Below are 19,297 nucleotides of genomic sequence, written 5' to 3' on the forward strand. Positions count from 1 at the left end.
ACAATAGCCATTTTCGTCATCCCCGAGGCCAGTCAGTAGTATTAAAAATATTCAAAAATTTCACAGTAAAAATACTATGAGCAAGGGTAGGGAAGGAGAGCAAAAAAGTGGCTATAGTTTGATAGAGGTATGTATAAAAAGCACACAAACTAGGCTTAGCTAAAGACAAAAACGTTTATTGGAATCTGGCCTTAAATTAAGTTCAGAAAATACACACCATCTTACACACCACTGAGAACGCTTATGAACGTCATAAAAGCGACTGATAGTAAAAGTACTAAACATTTCATTAAGATATTATTTCTGTGTCCATGGTCTCAGGTTCTTGTTCAATTGTTTCTGACTCTTCGTGGAACATAAACTGTTGTTGGTATTCCTTAAGGAACTGTGTGGAGCGAGACTCGTCAAAGAAGAGCGAATAGGCACGTTTGATGTCATCCATTTGCACTTCTTGGCCCTACAAATAGATATGACAGCAATGAACATTAAAAATTTGCAAAAATTGTCTATTGTAACTGACTACGCCACTATTGACAAACTACAGGGCATTAGCAGAGTTGAAAAATTATATATATTCAAATAACACATACACAAATACCATTAGAACTGGAAGGATAAATTTTAAGAAAATGAGATTTGGTTATAAAGAAAGGCTAAACGGAGGATTTGCCGGAGAAAAGACAATGGGGTTTGTAGAGTCAGTCTGTGATTCCCATTTAACATTGGACATAAAAACTCGATGTATTTAGGTGGGATGGCCCCCACATCAAGAAATGAGGTCTGAAAACTGAAGAAGAAAAAAAACACTTAAATTTCATAGCTTTGTCAAGTGGGGCTGCCTTACCTTTCGTTTCCTGCAGATCAGATTTGCAACAGTTATAAGGTGAATGGAATATCTTAGTGAAGTTTCTTGGGCAATTTTCGTTAATACCATCATTGCATCTTCAGACATTTCAACATCCTCTTCTTCGCAACTAACGAAAATGGAAACAAAACCATAAAGCTACATGTTTTTTTTTTGTCTCGGCCACTTCCATGACTAATTTTCTAGGGTTTTTATTTTTTGCCATTGACTAGATTTTAATTTCGTTTGTGTGTGTGTGTGTTTTTATTTTTTATATTTTTTTGCATTGACTAGAACTTCATCAGGTACTTTGTAGTTTTACTGGATGAGAACACAACCATTTCCCTTCTTGAGTTTTAAAATCATGTGAGTTGAGTGTTGTAAGCATCGTAAAGTAATGAATAAAATACAGTAACTGGGATTTGTCTGTAGTACATGGTTACTAATCATATCTTACAATGTTGAACGCCACATCACATCATATATACTAACCGAATAGAGAGAATTTGTCTCAGCTCTTTTTCTTCATATGGAGTGGTAGAAATGATGAGTAATCTGTCCAGTAAGTCAAGTGGTATTCCATGTGGGCTCTTGTAATTTGTGCCACGTATTCTAGTTAATGTAAACAATAAGAAATTATTTTGCTAGCAAACTTGGACGAGACTGGTGAGATTCTTTCCCCCTTTCTTACTCCTCCCCCTCGCACAGAGTTTTCATCATCCCAGAGGGTTTTCATTAAGGGTTGGAGATTGGAAAACGTTCGGGTAACTGAAAAAAATTTTGTTATTTCAAAACTAAATAAATACTCTGCCAGGACTCTTTTAAAGTGCCTATCACCCTTCTGACAATATTCTCAGTATTGATTCTACATGGACAATGACGTATTTCAAATTTAATTTATCTGTACCAGTAGTGTTTTGTATATTAAATGATTACTCCTCATACGTCACAGCATTAGCATATGACATGGAAAAACCTTCATAACTTCAAGAAGCCGGACTCAAATTATGTAATTTTTTCGGGTTATTCAACATCTTACCCCATGTAGAATCAATACTGAGAATATTGTCAGAAGGGTGATAGGCACTTTAAGCTAGTTCTTGATCTTCTCCTATTATTCCAAAACTTAATGAAAACTCTGTCTCTCCATAAAATGGTGTGTTACAGTAGGTTGCCCGAACAACAACTGAATTTTGTAAGTAAAAATTCTATTGTTTGGTCCAAGAAAAGAAAAAAAAAAATGCAATTCAGGAATTAAAAATGAGAGGACTTCTCAAAAGGTTTGGCTAATCATTGCTTCTTTATATTATAAACCTTTTTGCATAATATATCTATTCTTTGATTGTAGGGTACGTCAGGTCATTGCGGCCTCTCTGGGGAGCATTGGTACCATTTAACAAAGAATTCCTCATTTTTTCCACAAAAATGGCCGCCATGTTTTTGTCTTTTGACTCTCTTGGGAATGCTTGCAACCCATCAATTCACTCCCTCCCCTCCCCCCAAAGTGTGGATATAGATTTTTCGGATGCTTACTTGGTTATTCCTCTGTTGGTAGCCATGATAAGAACAGGAGCCATATCACTCTCAAGAGCACGATTAAGGAAAGAGAAGGATTCAATATCCAGCATATGGACCTCATCAACGAACAGGACCTGTCAAATGGCAATTATAACAAATTTTCATTTTTATAACTATATATAACTACATTATTACACTTATAAGAATAATGATTAATTAACTTTATTTAGGGCTGGTTCACACTTCAACATAAGCATAAACATAATTATAAGAAACATAGTACTATTGTGATTCTCATGCTTATGCTTATGTACGCCCGGTTCACGCTCTGGATTTCAAGAGCATAAACATAAGCATAGGAAAATGGAAAGGTTTCCATTCCTTATGCTTATGCTTTGTGCAAGCCCGGTTCACACGCTTCTTCACGCTTCTTCTCACACGGTTTCTTACGCTTATGTTTATGGAACTTATGCTTATGTTAAAGAGTGAACCAGCCCTAAAGATTCTCTTGCATGCAGGCATGTAGTTCAATATACAGCTTTTTCAAAAAGGGTTAGTAAAGGTTTTATTGCAGGTTGCATGTTGCTTACTAATCCTGAAATGTATTATATTTATAAATTCGTAAACAATGTCAGCACAGAAGACAAAGTTTAGAAAAAATTCATATTGTTGTGACCTTTAGTCGATTGAATTCACATCACTCATAGTGCAACATGAAACAAAACCTTCACCAACCTTTTTTGAAATAGCTGTAAAGCTGATTTACAGACAGCCACTTCATACAGACATCCTGACCGTTAGGTATCATGCAGTCAACTATAGACATTAAGGAAATACCGAAAAGATAAAACCCCAGCTTACCCCTGGTACAATGTCTGCCTTCCCTTCTTCTCTCCATTCAGCTACTTTAGCATTGATTTGCTCACGGACTTCTCCTTTTATTTCACCCGTGTCACCTAACATAAACATAATATTATTTTGATTAGCCATTCATAATTAGTCAAATCGACATCCCATGGCCAAGAGATGAGTGTCTTTACCTGCAAACAAGGCAAGAAACCCTTGTGTTCTGCTGTTGATGACATCAATTTCATGCAGGGTAACAGTGTGTACAACTTCTTTTCTCTTCTGAAGCTCACCTTCTGGACACTGTACAAACTTGGTCTAAAGGAAGATAAATGTAAGTCCATTTGATTCATTAAAGAGGTCATCTGAGCCACTTGAAAGTCTAACCATTTATATACGTAATCACAGAGACAGCACTTTTTCCTCGGTTATTTTAAGACCCTGAGTGTCTGCACAACTGGGACTCAAACTACAAACTCCCACACAAAAGTCCAATGTTCAACCAACTGAGCCAAAAGCCTGGGCCCAGTTGTACAAAGGGTGGATAGCACTATCTGACAGATAAATATTATCCAGGGTGAATAAATTTTATTGGATATTATCTTATTCACTGGATAACGATTTATACATCAGTAAGCACTATCTGACCTTCATACAACCTGGCCCAGGTGGTTAAAATTGAAAATACAAAAAAAAAATTGAAGATATCATAATAATAACAAATCAGTAACTATCATAATATTCTTTACCTCAGCTCCCATGGCATCATAATCTCTTGCTCTAGTAAAAGATCTTCCCAGTTTACAAACTTTACCAGTAGCCTTGTCTATAGTAATAATATCACTGGGGAAAAAAAAAAAAAAAAGAAAAACAGCATTTTAATTTGTTTTACAGAATTTTGCAACCTCTATGTCCTAATACATGAAAGCTTATGTTTATTAGGACATGGTGGTTGCAAAATTCTGCATTTGAGATTTTGCCTCCAGGTCAATGCTGCATGATAGGACATTTGATTGATTTGTTTTGATTGGTTACCATGTTCCAGAGAGAAAGAGTGCGATTTCATAAAACATGTTCCAGAGAGAAAGAGTGTGATTTCATATATGCATACCGTGTTTCAGAAAAAGAGTCGAGGTTTTATATTCCCTATTCCAGAATAGAATCACTGAAAACCATACCCTCTTTGGTGGTACGTACCCACATGGCAAATATAGGGGAGTAACCCCCCTTGGTAAAATAGCAAAGCAGTATGGGCTACGAGAAAGCAGAGATAAGCCCCATGCCCTCTACCCCCAAAAGTTTCTTCTCTACCCCCTCCCCTCCCCCCATTTTTTTCTCCTATAAAGGCAATAATTTGCAAAAGGTGTATGGTGTACTCACCCTGCTTGTACTTTCTCTTTTGTAAGGGACTCAATCATTTTTGTTCCAAGGTCATAAATGGTTTCCATTTCAGTTGTCTTTAACGTCAACTTCCCAACTTTAGCTCCCTAGATTATTTCAATTGTTTCATTAAGATTTCACTAGTCAGACGGTCATTTTATTGCGGCATTATTGCATTCGTTGTATAACTTTCCCCTACAAGTTATGCATTCAATATAAGCAATTTAATGCATATTATGATTGTATTGGTATTATTTAATTATTATCATACAGAATAACTTTCTTTTCGTAAAAATACACAGGTGATTACTGAAAACCTCGCGCGCTGATTGGTTGAAACTCACACTATCACACGATAATCACCTCCAGTGATAATCCAAAATGGGGCCAGCCGCTTTGTTGCTGTTACTGGAGGGGAATATTAGAAATAATGAAAGAAAATGCTGTCCCCAAAAGGACTAAAGAGCCTAACCAATTTGCACTAACTTTGTTCAAAGGTAAAAAAGGACTTAAAACAATCAAATAAGCTCAAACAAGCTGTTTTGATTCGCAAAGTCGGAGTTCGCCTGTGTTGTAATAATTGAAAGTTATGTTTGTCACTTCAATTAAAATTTTTCCTAATCTTAGATGTGTCTTTTATTTTCTTCTTTTTTCTTTTTTTGAAAGAATCACCTGTGTATTTATACTAAAACAATCATTTGCCTCAGCCTCAGTGAATATCGGAGAATATTTACCTCGCCACTTGAAGACTTGCGACTCGGTAAATATTTAACAATTATTCGCCAAAGGCGAAGTGAATATCAGGGAATATTTACCGAGACGCGAGTCTTTGAGCAGTGAGGTAAATATTCTCCATATTCACTTTGCCTGAGGCGAATAATTGTTTTAGCATATACCAACTTGTGTACAGAGTAACTTATTTTTATATACAATAATTCAATAAAAACAAACAAACAGAAACTAGTTTGCATGGCAAATTCACGCAAAACTTTTAGCAAAACTTTTAGCACAACTTTTAGGCCATACTTCATTGTCTGTTTAGTATTGATAGGAATGGCATTTACTTTCATTTTTTCAATTTGCTCATTGGAAATTGTAGCAAAACGATTGCCGGCAGATGCCATTTTGTTGCGACTCAATATTCCGAGATTCAGAGATGAATATCGTACAATATTTACCTCCAATTAACCAATGAGCGCGCGCATTCTTAGGAAGTACACAAGTTGGTATATGCTAATCCCCAATATTCACTTTGCCGGCGAATAATTGTTAATTAAAATCGAAGCATAATATATATTATGATTATACTTACAGTTCCTGAGGCTGGCCTGTCAATTTGAATCTCAACAACCTCTCCTTCAATAATCTCTGTTTCCTCCCTAAAACACATTCCATGGAACTTAATACTGACAGTACTGACACTGAAATACATGACAATGTATTCATGTAATTGATGGATGAAGATAGCTGGCAGTAGTTTACTTGTCTATTGCCTCTGGAATCTCAAATTCAATTCTTAGTTTCAGCAACACTTTTACATGGTACTGGATCAATTTTTAAAGTTCAAAAAGTTGTATGTTTAGGCATTTCCATCACATGTAACTGTGCTATCTGGGGAAAAATTAATACACCTAGCCATGCAAATTTGGGTTGGAAAAAATTGGAAAAAAAATATCGATTTTGGATTTTTTTTGCTTACTTGGGTAAACAATTGACTGGACTGTGTCAACAACTTGTCCAAAAAACTTTTTAGTACGGCAAGACATATGCAGTATACTTTGCGCATGATCAAATGGAAAATCACTAACATTAACATTATTATTGATTCGTATTGGGCAGACACCAGACAAGGTCCCAAGGTTCTCTGATTAACAGATTTAGCACTCTATTGTTATTAAAACTTACTTAATTCTCACTCCAATTGACTTTCTGAAAGCCTGTGTAAGAGCTTCAGTTTTACTCATCTCAAGAGAGAAAATCTCACTACCAGCGATAGATGTGAAGGGTGTGTCAGGACCAAGAGACTGTGCCATTCCTAACACAGAACACAAACATGGTAAAACAAATGGATACAACAATGTTGAAACTCAGTTGAAATAATTATTTTTGCATTGTTTTGGTTATCAAAACTGCTACTTTTCAGTATTAGATTAATGGTCTATCACATCCAGCTGTTCTGAAATAGTGACGTAAAAACGACGTCACTGCAAAACTGAGGTCCCATAAAAGCCTTCAAAAATTATTGACCAGTGAAAATTAAAAACATGCCTGCCATTGCAATGAAAATAAAAAATTCTTGAACTATTGTGTCACTAAGCTCATTAGAAAATGTTATTTTATCATTTGTTGGCCTTAAAATCCATAATTTCAAGAGGAAAAGTGCCACCTCAGTTTTGCAAAACATTTTCATTTCTGATTGACTAACATTGTTTCTCAGATAAGTTGGTTAGTCTCAATCCACAATATTTTCAAGGATTAAATTATAGACTTTTACAAGTGGAAGTAAAAATGAGTTTATATAAATGACCATCAAGAGGGAGTATGTGTTGCATAGTCCCCGGTTTCCCCATTGTTGTTAAGCACTTATTCATCGCAATAGCTGTTATTAAATTGACTATCAAGAGGGTGTAAGTGTTGCATATTAATCCCTGATATTGCCCATTGTTTTTATGCACTTATCCATCTCAATAGCTGTTATTAACTTGACCATCAAGAGGGTGTATTTGTTGCATAATCCCTGATATTGCCCATTTCTATGCACTTACCCACTGCAATAGCTGTTTTTATATTGACCATCAAGAGGGTGTAAGTGTTGCATAAATAGAAATTATCACATATTATGGGCGTGATACCATTTTCAATCATGAGTTTCCATATATCGCGAACAAGCGAGTCTGAGAGCGATTGAGCAATATCATATGGAAACGAGTGAACAAAAATAATATCAGGCTCTTAACATGTGATATTTTGTTTATTTCACATTTAGGGTTGATAAAATGACAAAATTTACAGTTTGGTATCACTTCACTGATATGGTTTTTATTCACAGCTTTATCACACGGGTATCAACCCTAAATGTGTAATAATCCCTGTTATTGCCCATTTTTGTTATACACTTACCCATTGCAATAGCTGTTTTTCCTGTTCCTGGCTGACCTGCAATAAGGACAGCTCTGCCAGCAATCTTACCATCCTAAAACAACAGCATTAAAAATCAATATACTGAATTTGATTGATTATTGAGAAACAGACCCTTTTGAAAATTATCTTGGATCCTAGGCTAAAATTAGGCTTGATTTCCAGCTGTTGTGGTTTTGGTTAGACTTTCGCAAAGTCTGCCTGCCCGTTTTGTTTTTTTTTACTGGGCGCACGACGGACTTTTCGACCTTGCTTCCCGCCAAATTTACCGACCTAAAAATCAGTCGGTAAATTATAGCCAATCACAATGCTTGAAATCCAAGCTGTCAATCACAATGTAAGATTAGTAAGATTATCTCTACGATTCCCATCGGCATCTGTCAACACAACATCTGTCTGACAACATGAGATCAATATCTGAGGCCATATCATAGGGTAAAAGTAAATTAGGATACGAAACTATAAGAGAATACCAGAAACAAAGTATAGAAGCGTATCTTTCAGGCAGAGATATTTTCATATCTGCACCTACAGGAGCGGGAAAAAGCCTGACATTTGAGATCACTCCATTCGCCTTAGATTTTATGAGGTTTGGTGAGAAAAACTTAATTGAGACTGTTGTTGTTGTTGTTGTCCCTTTGGTCTCTTTAATGAAAGACCAAGTAACGTCTTTAAAATCAAAGGGGATCTCTGCTTCCTATGTTGGAGACGACTAAACAATTTCCGTCTATAGTCATTGTTCAGAACTTGACTGGCACAAAGAAAGCATATTTTTTGTTTGGACGCAGGAGATATCGCTATCCTTTCAACAGTTTTAGTTGGAGTTATAGCATCAACCATTATTATTGATAAAACATGTTTTGCTGCTCCGGATATAACATGAAGAAACAAAGAAATGAAAACCACAATTCTTTAGCTCCGCCCCCGAAAGCCGATCCTCCTGTATCAAATTTGGAAATGGCGGGAAAGGCAAATGAATATCCTGCAAGTTCGACAAGTCGACCTCTCACGACTTCGTCACTCGCTCGCTGCGCTCGCAAGATTCTCGCTTCGCTCGAATTAAAAAAATGCCGAGAAAACAAGAGAGGTCGACTTGGGGCAAGTCTAGGTTTTGGTATGCCTGCAATCTTCTCTCAACTCACATATTTTCCAGGGATAACCATTCATGTAGGTGTAGGTAGCTCAATTAACCAAATTTCCGTACATGAAACAATGTCTTTACAATCAATTATTTTTTACTTGAAGTTTTATATTAATTATTTTATTATTTTGTTTTCAAACCTCACAGCACTGACATAATATCTTAATTTACTTATCAAGGAGTTATTCGAAAACTTTTAAATGATTTTTGTTTTCTGAAGAGCTTTTCAAGTGCCCTGGAATAGACCCCTTTACCTTCGTATGCAAATTGCCCATTTCAGACTATGTGACATTCCCCTGAGAATTGTTCTTTTATGACTACATGTTAACAAGTTAAAATATTTACATATGAAAGAATCAACTCCCAAGAGTGGCATCACATGGTCTGAAATGTGCACAACAAACAACGAAGGTAAAGATGTCTACTTGTATCATAAATTGAAGGGGCTGTTCAAGGACTTCAAGGACCTGCACCAACCCTGTAAAATATACAAAATTACACTGTGGCAAATAATACCTTAATCATTTCTAGGATTATCCCTGCTGCACGTCGAGCAGTAACCTGTCCTACCATACCCTGTGACACCTAGTTTGAAGGAATGATAAGAATAGTTTACCATAGAACAGATTGGAATGATTATTTACTTCTATATATAAAGTGAGCAATATAATAAGAATTATGTTTCTATTATTTGTACCTGTCTTGCTTCCAAAGCATCATCCAATCCAAGTCCACGTATGTGTGAATGTGCACCTAGGAAATGTATTTTATGACAATTGAAACATGACATACATGTATCGGTAATTTTATATTCTTTGTGATTTACTTGAAAAATTTCTGACTTTCAAATGCACCTTACTTAAAAATGTCTTGAATGGGAGGCTAACATGGAAATACAAAAGAAATGCCACACATTCCATCGAGAAAAACAGTGATTTCTTTTGTTGTTGTTGTTGTTTTTGTTTTTTGTTTTGTTTGTTTTCTTGTTTTGTATTTTTGTATTTTTTTTTTTTTTTAGTCTACTTCGTAATAATTATTTTAGGGTGAAAGTTTATTAAATAAAATAAATAAATTAATATTAGCCTTGCATCCACGATACTTTTGAGAAGGGTCCATTGGACTTGGCCTACTGCCTTGTCCAATTTCGGCAGTCCTGGATGGAGACCTATTGCACATAAATTTACCTATTCTTTCAATTCTTGTGATATCCCTGACTTCCTGGACTTTCTGAGCTGCTGCCTGGAATTCAATAACAATAGTAAATCAAAGCCATGAAATTGCATTTACCTTACAAAAATATGTAACTTGATGTAATGTTTTTTTTAATGTAAAAGTAAATTGCAGAGCAAGAAATACCCAATTAGGAGTTTCGTGGCATAATCCTTGTAAAATCTACCTCATAGTGCTAGGGTGGCTCCTTCAATACTTTTTAAATCAACATCACACTTTCAGTTACTGTTATTTTCAATCCTTATGCAAACTTAGTAGTTGCAATTTGGCGGATGGAGTTTGGTTTTTCACTGCTGCCAGTCAAAAATATGAAAGGGGAAACAATCTTAGAAATACTTGCAAATGATATGCAGCTGTTGGAACTCTTTGTAGAAGGACGCATACAACAATAGAAGTCATGATCATTAAGTATGTGCATATGATTTGCAGGGTATTCTGAAGGTGTAACATGAAAGGTGCCGACTATGATTATTTCTGATTGACAGAAGCAAAAAACCAAATTTCAGCATGAAGTTTGCAACTACTGAGTTTACATAATGAAAACTGCAGTGTAAAACTAAAGCAAGTTTTCAAAGTCATTTTACAGTAGTTCTATGTACAATTTTACAAACATAAAACAACAAGTTTCTTAAATATACATTATCAAAACACCTTTAGAAAGAATACTAAAACAAGATACAGTAAGAATATGTTTCTTCGTACTCAAGGTCCTTTCTATACTCTCATAAGCTATCCTTATAAATCTGCTATGAAAGTTTTGAGCAAAGGAACACTCAATATTTAGGAATCCGTTCGTTTCTATGCCAACTTATAAAACAAGAAGTATCTTGCAAAGCAAACCAATTTCTAGCTTTGCAATGACAGAAAATTTAATTCAACGTCTCCTAAATGAAAAATATTGCTTGGATTTATTAAAATCTCATAAAATCAAGAACCTTTTAAAATAAAATCTAGGAAAGTCAAAGAGCGGGAAGATGACCAAATCGAAGCCCAATTTGTACAGAAATTATAACTTTTTCAACTTTTAAAGGCATTAAATTTGTGAATATGGTTAGCTGAGGTTGAATTAGAAAGATTGAGAATTAGCTGACGCTAGATTATAGTGGATATTAGGTTGAAGAGAGTAAAAAAATGCTTAAAATATCAAATGCACATGGACTTACCGCCGCCATTTTGCTTCGTTCTTCACATAAACTAGTCTCTCTCGCTCTCTCGATGACAAAGGAAGCCCAAATTTTACCTTGTGTTGTTTAACATTCCACAGGAGGCCCAAGTTATGCATCAGCTCTGCTCTCAGACGAAACCGTTGAGCTCTGGATACGAGAATAGACTAACTCTCGAGAACATTTTATGGCCTCTACAATATATTAACTTGAATTTTAGCCCTGGCCCAAGGGGAGGGGGAGGGAAGGAGAGGAAAGGGGAGAAAAAAGGAAGGGAGGGCCGTTATCCTCTCGCCCTCTCCTCTTCAACAACAACAACAATAATTTATTTGGCACTGTATACTAGAAGCACATAAGTGTTTTCCTTCCCAAAATATTAATAAAATATATTATCTCAATTTCTAAAGTAGCAAAATACATTGATGTATTTTAGAAAGAGATATTTTAATCGTAATTCAAACTTTCTAGCTCTTTTGTCTATGGCAACATTGCCTTTCTATCTTCTTGGCATATGTATCAGTTTGCCTACATTTTTTTTAGAATTTTTTATTCGGGTTGATAAGAAAATAGAATTTATCATTTTCACTTAATTGAAATTGCTTGTTTGTAATTGTGTTAATTTTTTGTTGTAGTTCGATCTTTTCGTGTGTTTAAGTAGGAGGGACATTTCAAAAGAAAGTGTTTTTAGTTCTTCAACTTCTCACATACAGGACATGTTCTTTCGGCTTCAGGTTTGACATAAGGTCGTAAACCCGGGGGGGACTCCGGGAAAAAAGTACCGGGGATGCTCGTCGGAAATTTTCAAAAAGGCTCCTAAAAGATACCAGAAGTCTTTAAAAGAGAGCGTGGCTGACTGATTTTTAACCCCTAAGAGATAAAACAACAAATAATATTAAATTAAAAGCGCCTAGGAAAAGCCATACCGATGCACGCTTCTCTCCTTTTCCGACACCCTAAGAGATACCAGAAAATACTGATTTTCAAAAATTCGCATTTAACACCCTAAAAGATACCAAATCGCGAATTTTTACCCCTAAGAGATACGACGAGCATCCCCGGTACTTTTTTCCCGGAGTCCCCCCCGGGGTCGTAAATGTCTCCCCCTTTAATTCGATTCCTAAGTAATGATTACTGATTCTGAGTTTTGTCAGTGCTGTTCTTTGTTTGATATTGTTGACCTCTTTAATCAAGGTAAGCTTCTAAATTGTCGGAAAGTTACGTTTAAAAGGTTCTGCATGTTCTGAGTTTGTTTTTCTAAAAGTCTTTCCTATTCTCATCATCATTAATGCCTCCAATTATTTAGTGTCTTCATTATTAATGTCTTCTCCCCTACCCCCCCCCCCCCCCCCCATGTGACAATGCTCTTTTATAGATTTTCAGCGCTGTCATGTGCACCGCAGAGTTTGCCAATCGACCACTGGACCTCCGCCACTGTAGATCAGATCCTTGCCTTGTATTACTATGATAACTATAAGACTTTATTTATAGGATAATAATAATAGTTTTTTTTTTTTTTTTCATTATCAGTTTATTTGATTGTACTTGTATTTCTTTAGAATTATCTTATTGTAAATTGGCCTGAAAAGCCCTTTTGGGAGTCCAATAAAGTGTATGTATGTATGTATCTACTTTATGTAGATGCTTTTGGAAGTAGATCCATCCCTGCAGATACGGCTGAGTCTTTAAGGCTTTTTTTTTTTTGTCTGTCTGCGTTTTGCTGTCTGATCACGGTCAGTGTTAGTCAGTTAACAAAGCTAATGTAATATATATACTAGGGGCAGGGCTCCAACCTTGTTGCAACAAATTGGTGGCAACATGCAAATTGGTGGAATTTACACACATTAATTCTTAATTAGTATTTATTTATTTAAAGAAAAAATATTTTTCCAATAAAACGTAAATCGTAATACTGTTCTCATGTGTTGCGGAGGCTCAAACAAAATGGCGGAATTTTGAAATTCCCACCCCCCACTCATTTCTCCACCTTGGGAAAATCCTGGCTACTCCCCTGGGCATGTACGCATAAACCCTTGACTTATATAGGCTTAGTCTGATCATGGTCAAAAACAACTTGGTGTCCGTTTAATTAATATTGTACATTCACAAATTGAACCAAAATTCTGATAGTTTAATTGCAAGATAAACGCCAACGGCAAATAAGACAACTTAATTCTACACTGAGTGCATAGAGCTATAGACTCAGGGAAGAGGGGTTGACTTGGCTACGAGCAACACTAGCAGGTCACAGATAATTTGGTAAGAAAAGATGAACCAGAAGGAATATTCACCATTAATAGAGTCGTCAGAAACCGGCTCCAAAGACTGCCTCCAAGCAGACAAGTATCAACTATACAAGAGGCGATGGTATATTCTCTCTGTGTATACAGCAATCGTTTTGATTTGCAACTTGACTTTAAATACGTGGGCACCTATATCTGAACCTTGTAAGATTATTTTTGGATGGGAAAACTGGCAGGTTATCTTTATAGTTAATTGGACTCCACTGTGTATGCTCGTAAGTGCTGGACCGTCTATATGGATGATGGATAAAAAAGGTGAGACTGTGATCGTTGCCTTCACACATGAATCAATTTGGTATATTTTAAGTAATATGTCAAATATATAAACGAGTGTTTCATCCGATATTTTCAAACACCTCTATCCAAACTTCGAGGCGTTTGGATAGAGGATGAAAAGCTCTTTCCAGTTCTTGATATGGCTTCTACAAACTTTAATTAACTCTGCAGAAGTGATAGTCATTGTTGCACAGTAAATCATTTTATGCTAATTAGATCACCTTTTCAACTAATCTCCCGAAGGCTAGTGATTTTTTTTTTGCTTTGTTCTCAATTAATGAGGTTAAAAAGATATGTGTCCCTTACACATGATATTGAAGTTAGGCTAGCTCAGTAACACTTTAATTTTTACTTACTAGTCATGTAAAATTGAAAGGATAGTTTTCAAGAAGCGTGTCGTAGTGACATAGTTAACTCATGCGTAGTGACGAATTTTTTTCATTATATAATGTGAACATATTCCTTTTTCAATTCGTTAACATCAATTAAGCATATCACTTATGATTTTTAAAGCAATCTCTATCTGATACATACAGTAAACATTTATGAACTAGCTCTATGCTTGTGTCCAGTTTTCTATATAAAATGGGTACAAATACAAATACAAATCCAAGGCAGAGCATGGTTGGACTCTTGATCATAGAATGAAGAAATAAGATACTCATGCATCGATGACGCTTTTCAGTGGCAAGACACAATGACATTCATAAAAATATGCAGAATATGGGTATCAGAACTGATCGGGGGCACGAAATATTCCTTCGCTTTAATTTAATCTAAGGTCAATATGCTTTACATATGAGCTCAGTCTAAATATAGAGGAAATGTATGCTAACTGAAAATAAAAGGGTGTTTCGAAGGCAGCCCTCGAAACTGAAAGACCTCAGACCACTCTTTCTTGCAGGCAGTGCAAGGCAGCTGAGGCATGAAGGCAATAAAACAATAGCCAAGGTCGGCGGAAGACGTCCAAAACTAGTTATAAACTTCTGCAAAGGGCAATGAAATTTGAGCAATAAACGATATCCTCAGTGCAAAATGGTAGTATCCTGGTGTACAGGAATTGTCAGGGGATTCTAGTCAAATTCAAAATTCCGATATGCAAGTTCATTCGGCTAGTAGTCGTGCCCTATATATTTTATAACTAAAGCTTTTAATGCATAAACCAATGAAGCATCGTCTTAAATATGACAACGGCTAAGCAAGAGCAGCCAAGCAAATTCACTTCGAGGTTGAGTGGTTAGGTTTAGGGTTAGGGTTGGGATAGGCAATGTAATATCATTTGATGCCAAGGGTGCCAGGGTCGAATCTTGTCGATACCATCGAATTTATTTCTTATTTATTTTTAATAAGGAGAACTACGTTTAGCTCGTTTACGAAGTTTAGCACGTCGTAGTTAGTTTAGCACTGAAGATGGTCGTCACCAGCGTCTTCAATATACAGGGTCAGACGGGGCCTACGGTTTTAAGTCTTGAGAAGACTTGAAGGTCTAACCATTTGCAGATATAATTACAAAGGTAGCACCTTCTCCTCAGTTATTTTAAGACCCTGACCCTGACCCACGACCTCCCGCACAACAGACCGACGCTCTTGCCAACTGAGCTAACCGGGTTGCGGTGGTTTAGCATGGATTTGAATTGTACATGTGAAAAAAAAATGATGCATAAAAGGGAATATTGGAAAAGTTTAGCAAGTTCATGAGTTTCTCAAACAAGAAAATGACAATATTCACAAACGTTTGACACATTTATTTTAAAAGCCGACCATACATTTATTGAGTTTGAGATAACGTCCCAATAGGTATAGAACACGAGACAAAAGGAGTAAGCGGCTGTAAACACCCTTGCATGACTCAAACCCCGTTCAAATGATAACTTATTTATTTCGTTGTTCCTCGTGCCAGGTCTGAGAGCTTCAGTCATATTATGCACTTTCCTACTGACTGCTGGCAAAGTATTCCAAGTTATTCCATCCAGTGATCCACTAACAAGAACCATCCTGTTAAACATTGGTCAATGCATCTCTATGTTGAGCACTCCTGTCGGACTAGGAGCACCTCCATCGATCTCCGCAACGTGGTTCCCTCCAAAAGAGCGTACAACTGCAACAGCTATCTCGACATTAGTGGGATCTTTTGGTTTTGCTTTAGGTTTTATAGTTGGTCCAAACATGGTGCGAGTATAGATAATACCTTCATCAATACAGAAAAGCATTGTCACTAATCACACGGTATACGACATAGAAGAAATGACCACGAACCTATCTGAGTACATGGGCATTCAGTTAGGTATAAGTGCACTTTTATTGGTCTGTGTGTTGGTGTATTTTCCCGACAAGCCACCTTTGCCTCCCTGTGCGACATCAAGCGACAGGGTACACGAATCTAAACAAGAATTCAAGACTTTGATATCTGATTACCGTTTTCTTTATCTGGGGTTTCTTTTTGGCATTAGTTTTGGGATCTACTTTGGGTGGCATTGGGTTGTTAGCTTTAGCTGTTCGACCATTCGGGATTAGCGAGTCTTTGGCTGCTTGGATTGGAACTGCTTCTGTGGTGGCTGGGATCTTCTCTGGTATCATTATTGCCAGGTGAGTCGACGATTGACATGATGGATGGGATAGTATAGATAGATGGATGGATGGATGGATGGATGGATGGATGGATGGATGGATGGATGGATGGATGGATGCCATGGATAGATGCCATGGATGAATGGATGGATGGATGGATGGATGGATGGATGGATGGATGGATGGATGGATGGATGGATGAATGCCATGGATGAATGTGGATTAATGGATGGATGGATGGATGGGCGGATGGATGGATGGATGGATGGATGCCATGGAACGATGCCATGGATGGATGGATGGATGGATGGGTTGGTGGTAGCTAAATGATTGGGTGAAAGGAGAGGATATATTGAATGGATGGAGATAAGGTGTGAGTAATGAAATAATGCTTTTTTGTGGTAAAATCTTCTCAATCTTTTTCAGGTTGGTTGATTATATCAAGAGTCATACCAAGACAGTCCTTATATTACTGTTCCTTGGCACAACCATATCTCAGCTTCTATTCACCTTAACCTGTTCTAAAATCATCCCATTTTCCAAGCCACTTCTCTTCTCTTCAATAATCTTTGGTGGTCTATTCTTCAATGCAACGACTCCTCTCTTCTTTGAGATGGCCGTCGAGACTGTTTACCCAATAGCCGAAGGAGTGACAACCATTTTACTACTGTTTCTAGCAAATATTATTTTAATAGTTTTAGGAGTTATCTTTATGTTCCCTGGTATGAACGTTGCCTGGATAAACTGGGTTGTGGTTGTTGTTTGTGGTCTTTGTGTACCTGGTTTAATGGTCTACAAAGGCAAGTTCAAGAGACTCGAGCTGGAGTGATTTTGCACCCAAAGAAAGAAACCTTAAATTAGATCAAACTCTGAAACAACTTCTGAGATGATTAAAGTCATGAGAGCACGGCTAGCTCACAGTTTTAACCCCCTGAAAGTTCTGAAACAACCTCTGGGCTGATGTAACTCAGGGCACGGCTAACTCACAAAGCGAACCGCTTTAACAACCTTTGGGTTGTATGAATAAGAGCTATTCAATCCCACTTACAGATGATATAGACCGGGGTAAGATGACCCCTTACAGCCTAACGATATTATCATGGTTGTTGAATGTTGCCTCAACAGAGAGCCGTCATAACGAGCTATGCGATAAGTTTGAGTTAGCAAGGTCATTTATATAAATTAAATAAGAACAAAGGTGGGCCAAGAATGTAATAAGATGGAAATCAAAAACAACACAATTTACACAAGCTTCTGATAGCGCTCTGATAAATAATCAACCTTGTTCCCAGGGCCTTCTCTTCTCGCTTTTTTTCAAGATGGCGGCGCTCGAAGGGAACGAGGTTGGCTAAATAATCAGAAAATCACGACGGCATTTTTGAACGCATCCCATAAAGTTCATTTTTTATTTTTTACACTCATATTTCTTATAGATATTATTACTTTAGTTTGCAAATATTTACAAGCTGGTATACTTCAATGAATTATACAAATAATAAGTAAAGTATCATTAAAAATAACTGAAGAGCTAAACTTGTTTCAGTTTCGATTTTTAAAAACTGCCTTTTCTATTTCCTTGATAATGATAGTTTTCTTTCGCAACCGTCATTAGTACGGTTCCAGTGGTTAGGGACCGAGATAGCTCGAGATTGTGGGACCGAAACTAATGACGGCTGCGTGAAGACTATGATAAAGACCCGAGAGTACAGAAATAGACCTTTAATTATTGGATGAAGGCCGAGTCAGACCGAGTGCTCTGGGGTCACCCTATAGCTCTTTTCTAGTCATTACATGGGATACCATGATGTGATTTGACAGACTTAAGCCTTGAGTAAGGTAGCTGGTATTTCATCCAATCCACTTGCTTTATGTGATCTGAGTTACATCTTAGTAGCAAAATCCTCTAGAAAGCGTTTGTGTTTGGATTCATCAAAAGACTCAAAAGTGACTGACGTTTGTTTAGTTGAATAGCCAATTTCATGCCCATGACTTTAATTCAACAAAATGCCTTAGGAAAATGCTCTAGAAAAGCACACTGTATGATGAGACTCCGCGTTGAAATAAAGGTTACAGTGGAACTCCGCCTTACGGCCGCCCGCTTAATACGGCCACCCGTTAATACGGCCAAACGGCCACTTTTTTTGTGGCCCGATTGACAAACTTCCATACTTTTTAACCCCGTATTACGGCCAGGACAAATAGGTTACAGTTTAGATCTTAATGTAAATACTGTAAAGTTATTGCTGCAAAATCTGTGATTCTTTTATTCATTCGGTTAACATTCTACATTAATGCTTTTTGTAGAATCAGAATCAACACAACAACTTCAAACAGAGAAACACGTACAGCGCGATGCGCTAAAGTATGTCCGCATTTATTTCATAGCGGTACAGTATTAAGACAAACCATGCCGATAGCCTGTCTGGGGTGATATTGGCAGCCTCGAGTCATTATTGCTTCAAAGGAAGCTTCATTCGTCTGTACAGAGCAAAGTCACTGCCTATTTTAAAAAGTAGTTGTTACTGTACTCAGGCCGATTTTCTCTGTTCTACTGTTATATCTACAGCCCTGTACTACTGTATAATTTAAAGTTTTAAAGTACTACTAAAGTTGAGTTATAACTGAGCTCCAATAGCATCAGAAGTTCTAGAAACATTATTTAAAAATACAATATGCATTATTTCACTTTGTTTAGTAGTTTCGTACTGATTAACAAAACACGTTTTTATCATATTTTTGACAGCCCACTTAATACGGCCACCCCGTTAATACGGTCACTTTTGAATGTCCCTTCGGTGGCCGGATTAACGGGGTTCCACTGTATTTGTTATATACCAACTGTTAAAAGTCCATTTTTCTAATACTCTGTTTGGGCGAGAGGGAATCACGTTTA

At 36.8% G+C, this 19,297-nt stretch overlaps 2 protein-coding genes across 2 annotated transcripts; one reads left to right on the forward strand and one right to left on the reverse strand.

The window, feature by feature from the left end:
- Window positions 1-160: 160 nt before the first annotated feature.
- On the reverse strand, window positions 161-11,296 carry LOC116286919 (ruvB-like 2). Its single transcript, XM_031693513.2, has 15 exons — window positions 11,261-11,296; window positions 10,052-10,106; window positions 9,565-9,620; window positions 9,384-9,452; window positions 7,709-7,781; window positions 6,494-6,623; window positions 5,901-5,967; window positions 4,589-4,695; window positions 3,958-4,051; window positions 3,403-3,526; window positions 3,224-3,318; window positions 2,378-2,496; window positions 1,337-1,456; window positions 845-974; window positions 161-457 (listed from the first exon to the last, which is right to left on the reverse strand). The coding sequence occupies exons 1-15, from the start codon at window positions 11,267-11,269 to the stop codon at window positions 290-292; spliced, it is 1,416 nt and encodes a 471-aa protein (XP_031549373.1). The 5' UTR covers window positions 11,270-11,296; the 3' UTR covers window positions 161-289.
- Window positions 11,297-13,526: 2,230 nt separating this feature from the next.
- On the forward strand, window positions 13,527-17,233 carry LOC116286917 (solute carrier family 49 member 4-like). The gene is made up of 4 exons (XM_089026299.1): window positions 13,527-13,815; window positions 15,737-15,928; window positions 16,287-16,422; window positions 16,831-17,233. The coding sequence occupies exons 1-4, from the start codon at window positions 13,527-13,529 to the stop codon at window positions 17,231-17,233; spliced, it is 1,020 nt and encodes a 339-aa protein (XP_088882425.1).
- Window positions 17,234-19,297: the final 2,064 nt, after the last annotated feature.

The sequence above is a fragment of the Actinia tenebrosa genome, unplaced genomic scaffold, assembly GCF_029948245.1.
Source record: "Actinia tenebrosa isolate PJP-AT-01 unplaced genomic scaffold, QUT_ActTen_1.0 PGA_scaffold10__47_contigs__length_13832649, whole genome shotgun sequence".
Lineage (NCBI taxonomy): Eukaryota > Metazoa > Cnidaria > Anthozoa > Actiniaria > Actiniidae > Actinia > Actinia tenebrosa.

Excerpts from the sequence above, each read along its gene's own strand:
- LOC116286919 (XM_031693513.2), bottom strand. Across the intron at positions 4,052-4,588 it reads AAAGAGAAAGTACAAGCAGG|TGATATTATTACTATAGACA; the intron begins GTGAGTACACCA and ends TTTTTTCCCCAG. Across the intron at positions 1,457-2,377 it reads ACCAACAGAGGAATAACCAA|AATACGTGGCACAAATTACA; the intron begins GTAAGCATCCGA and ends TACATTAACTAG.
- LOC116286917 (XM_089026299.1), top strand. The coding sequence starts at position 13,527 with ATGAACCAGAAGGAATATTCACCATTAATAGAGTCGTCAGAAACCGGC. Across the intron at positions 13,816-15,736 it reads ATGGATGATGGATAAAAAAG|GTCTGAGAGCTTCAGTCATA; the intron begins GTGAGACTGTGA and ends TCCTCGTGCCAG. Across the intron at positions 16,423-16,830 it reads TCTGGTATCATTATTGCCAG|GTTGGTTGATTATATCAAGA; the intron begins GTGAGTCGACGA and ends AATCTTTTTCAG.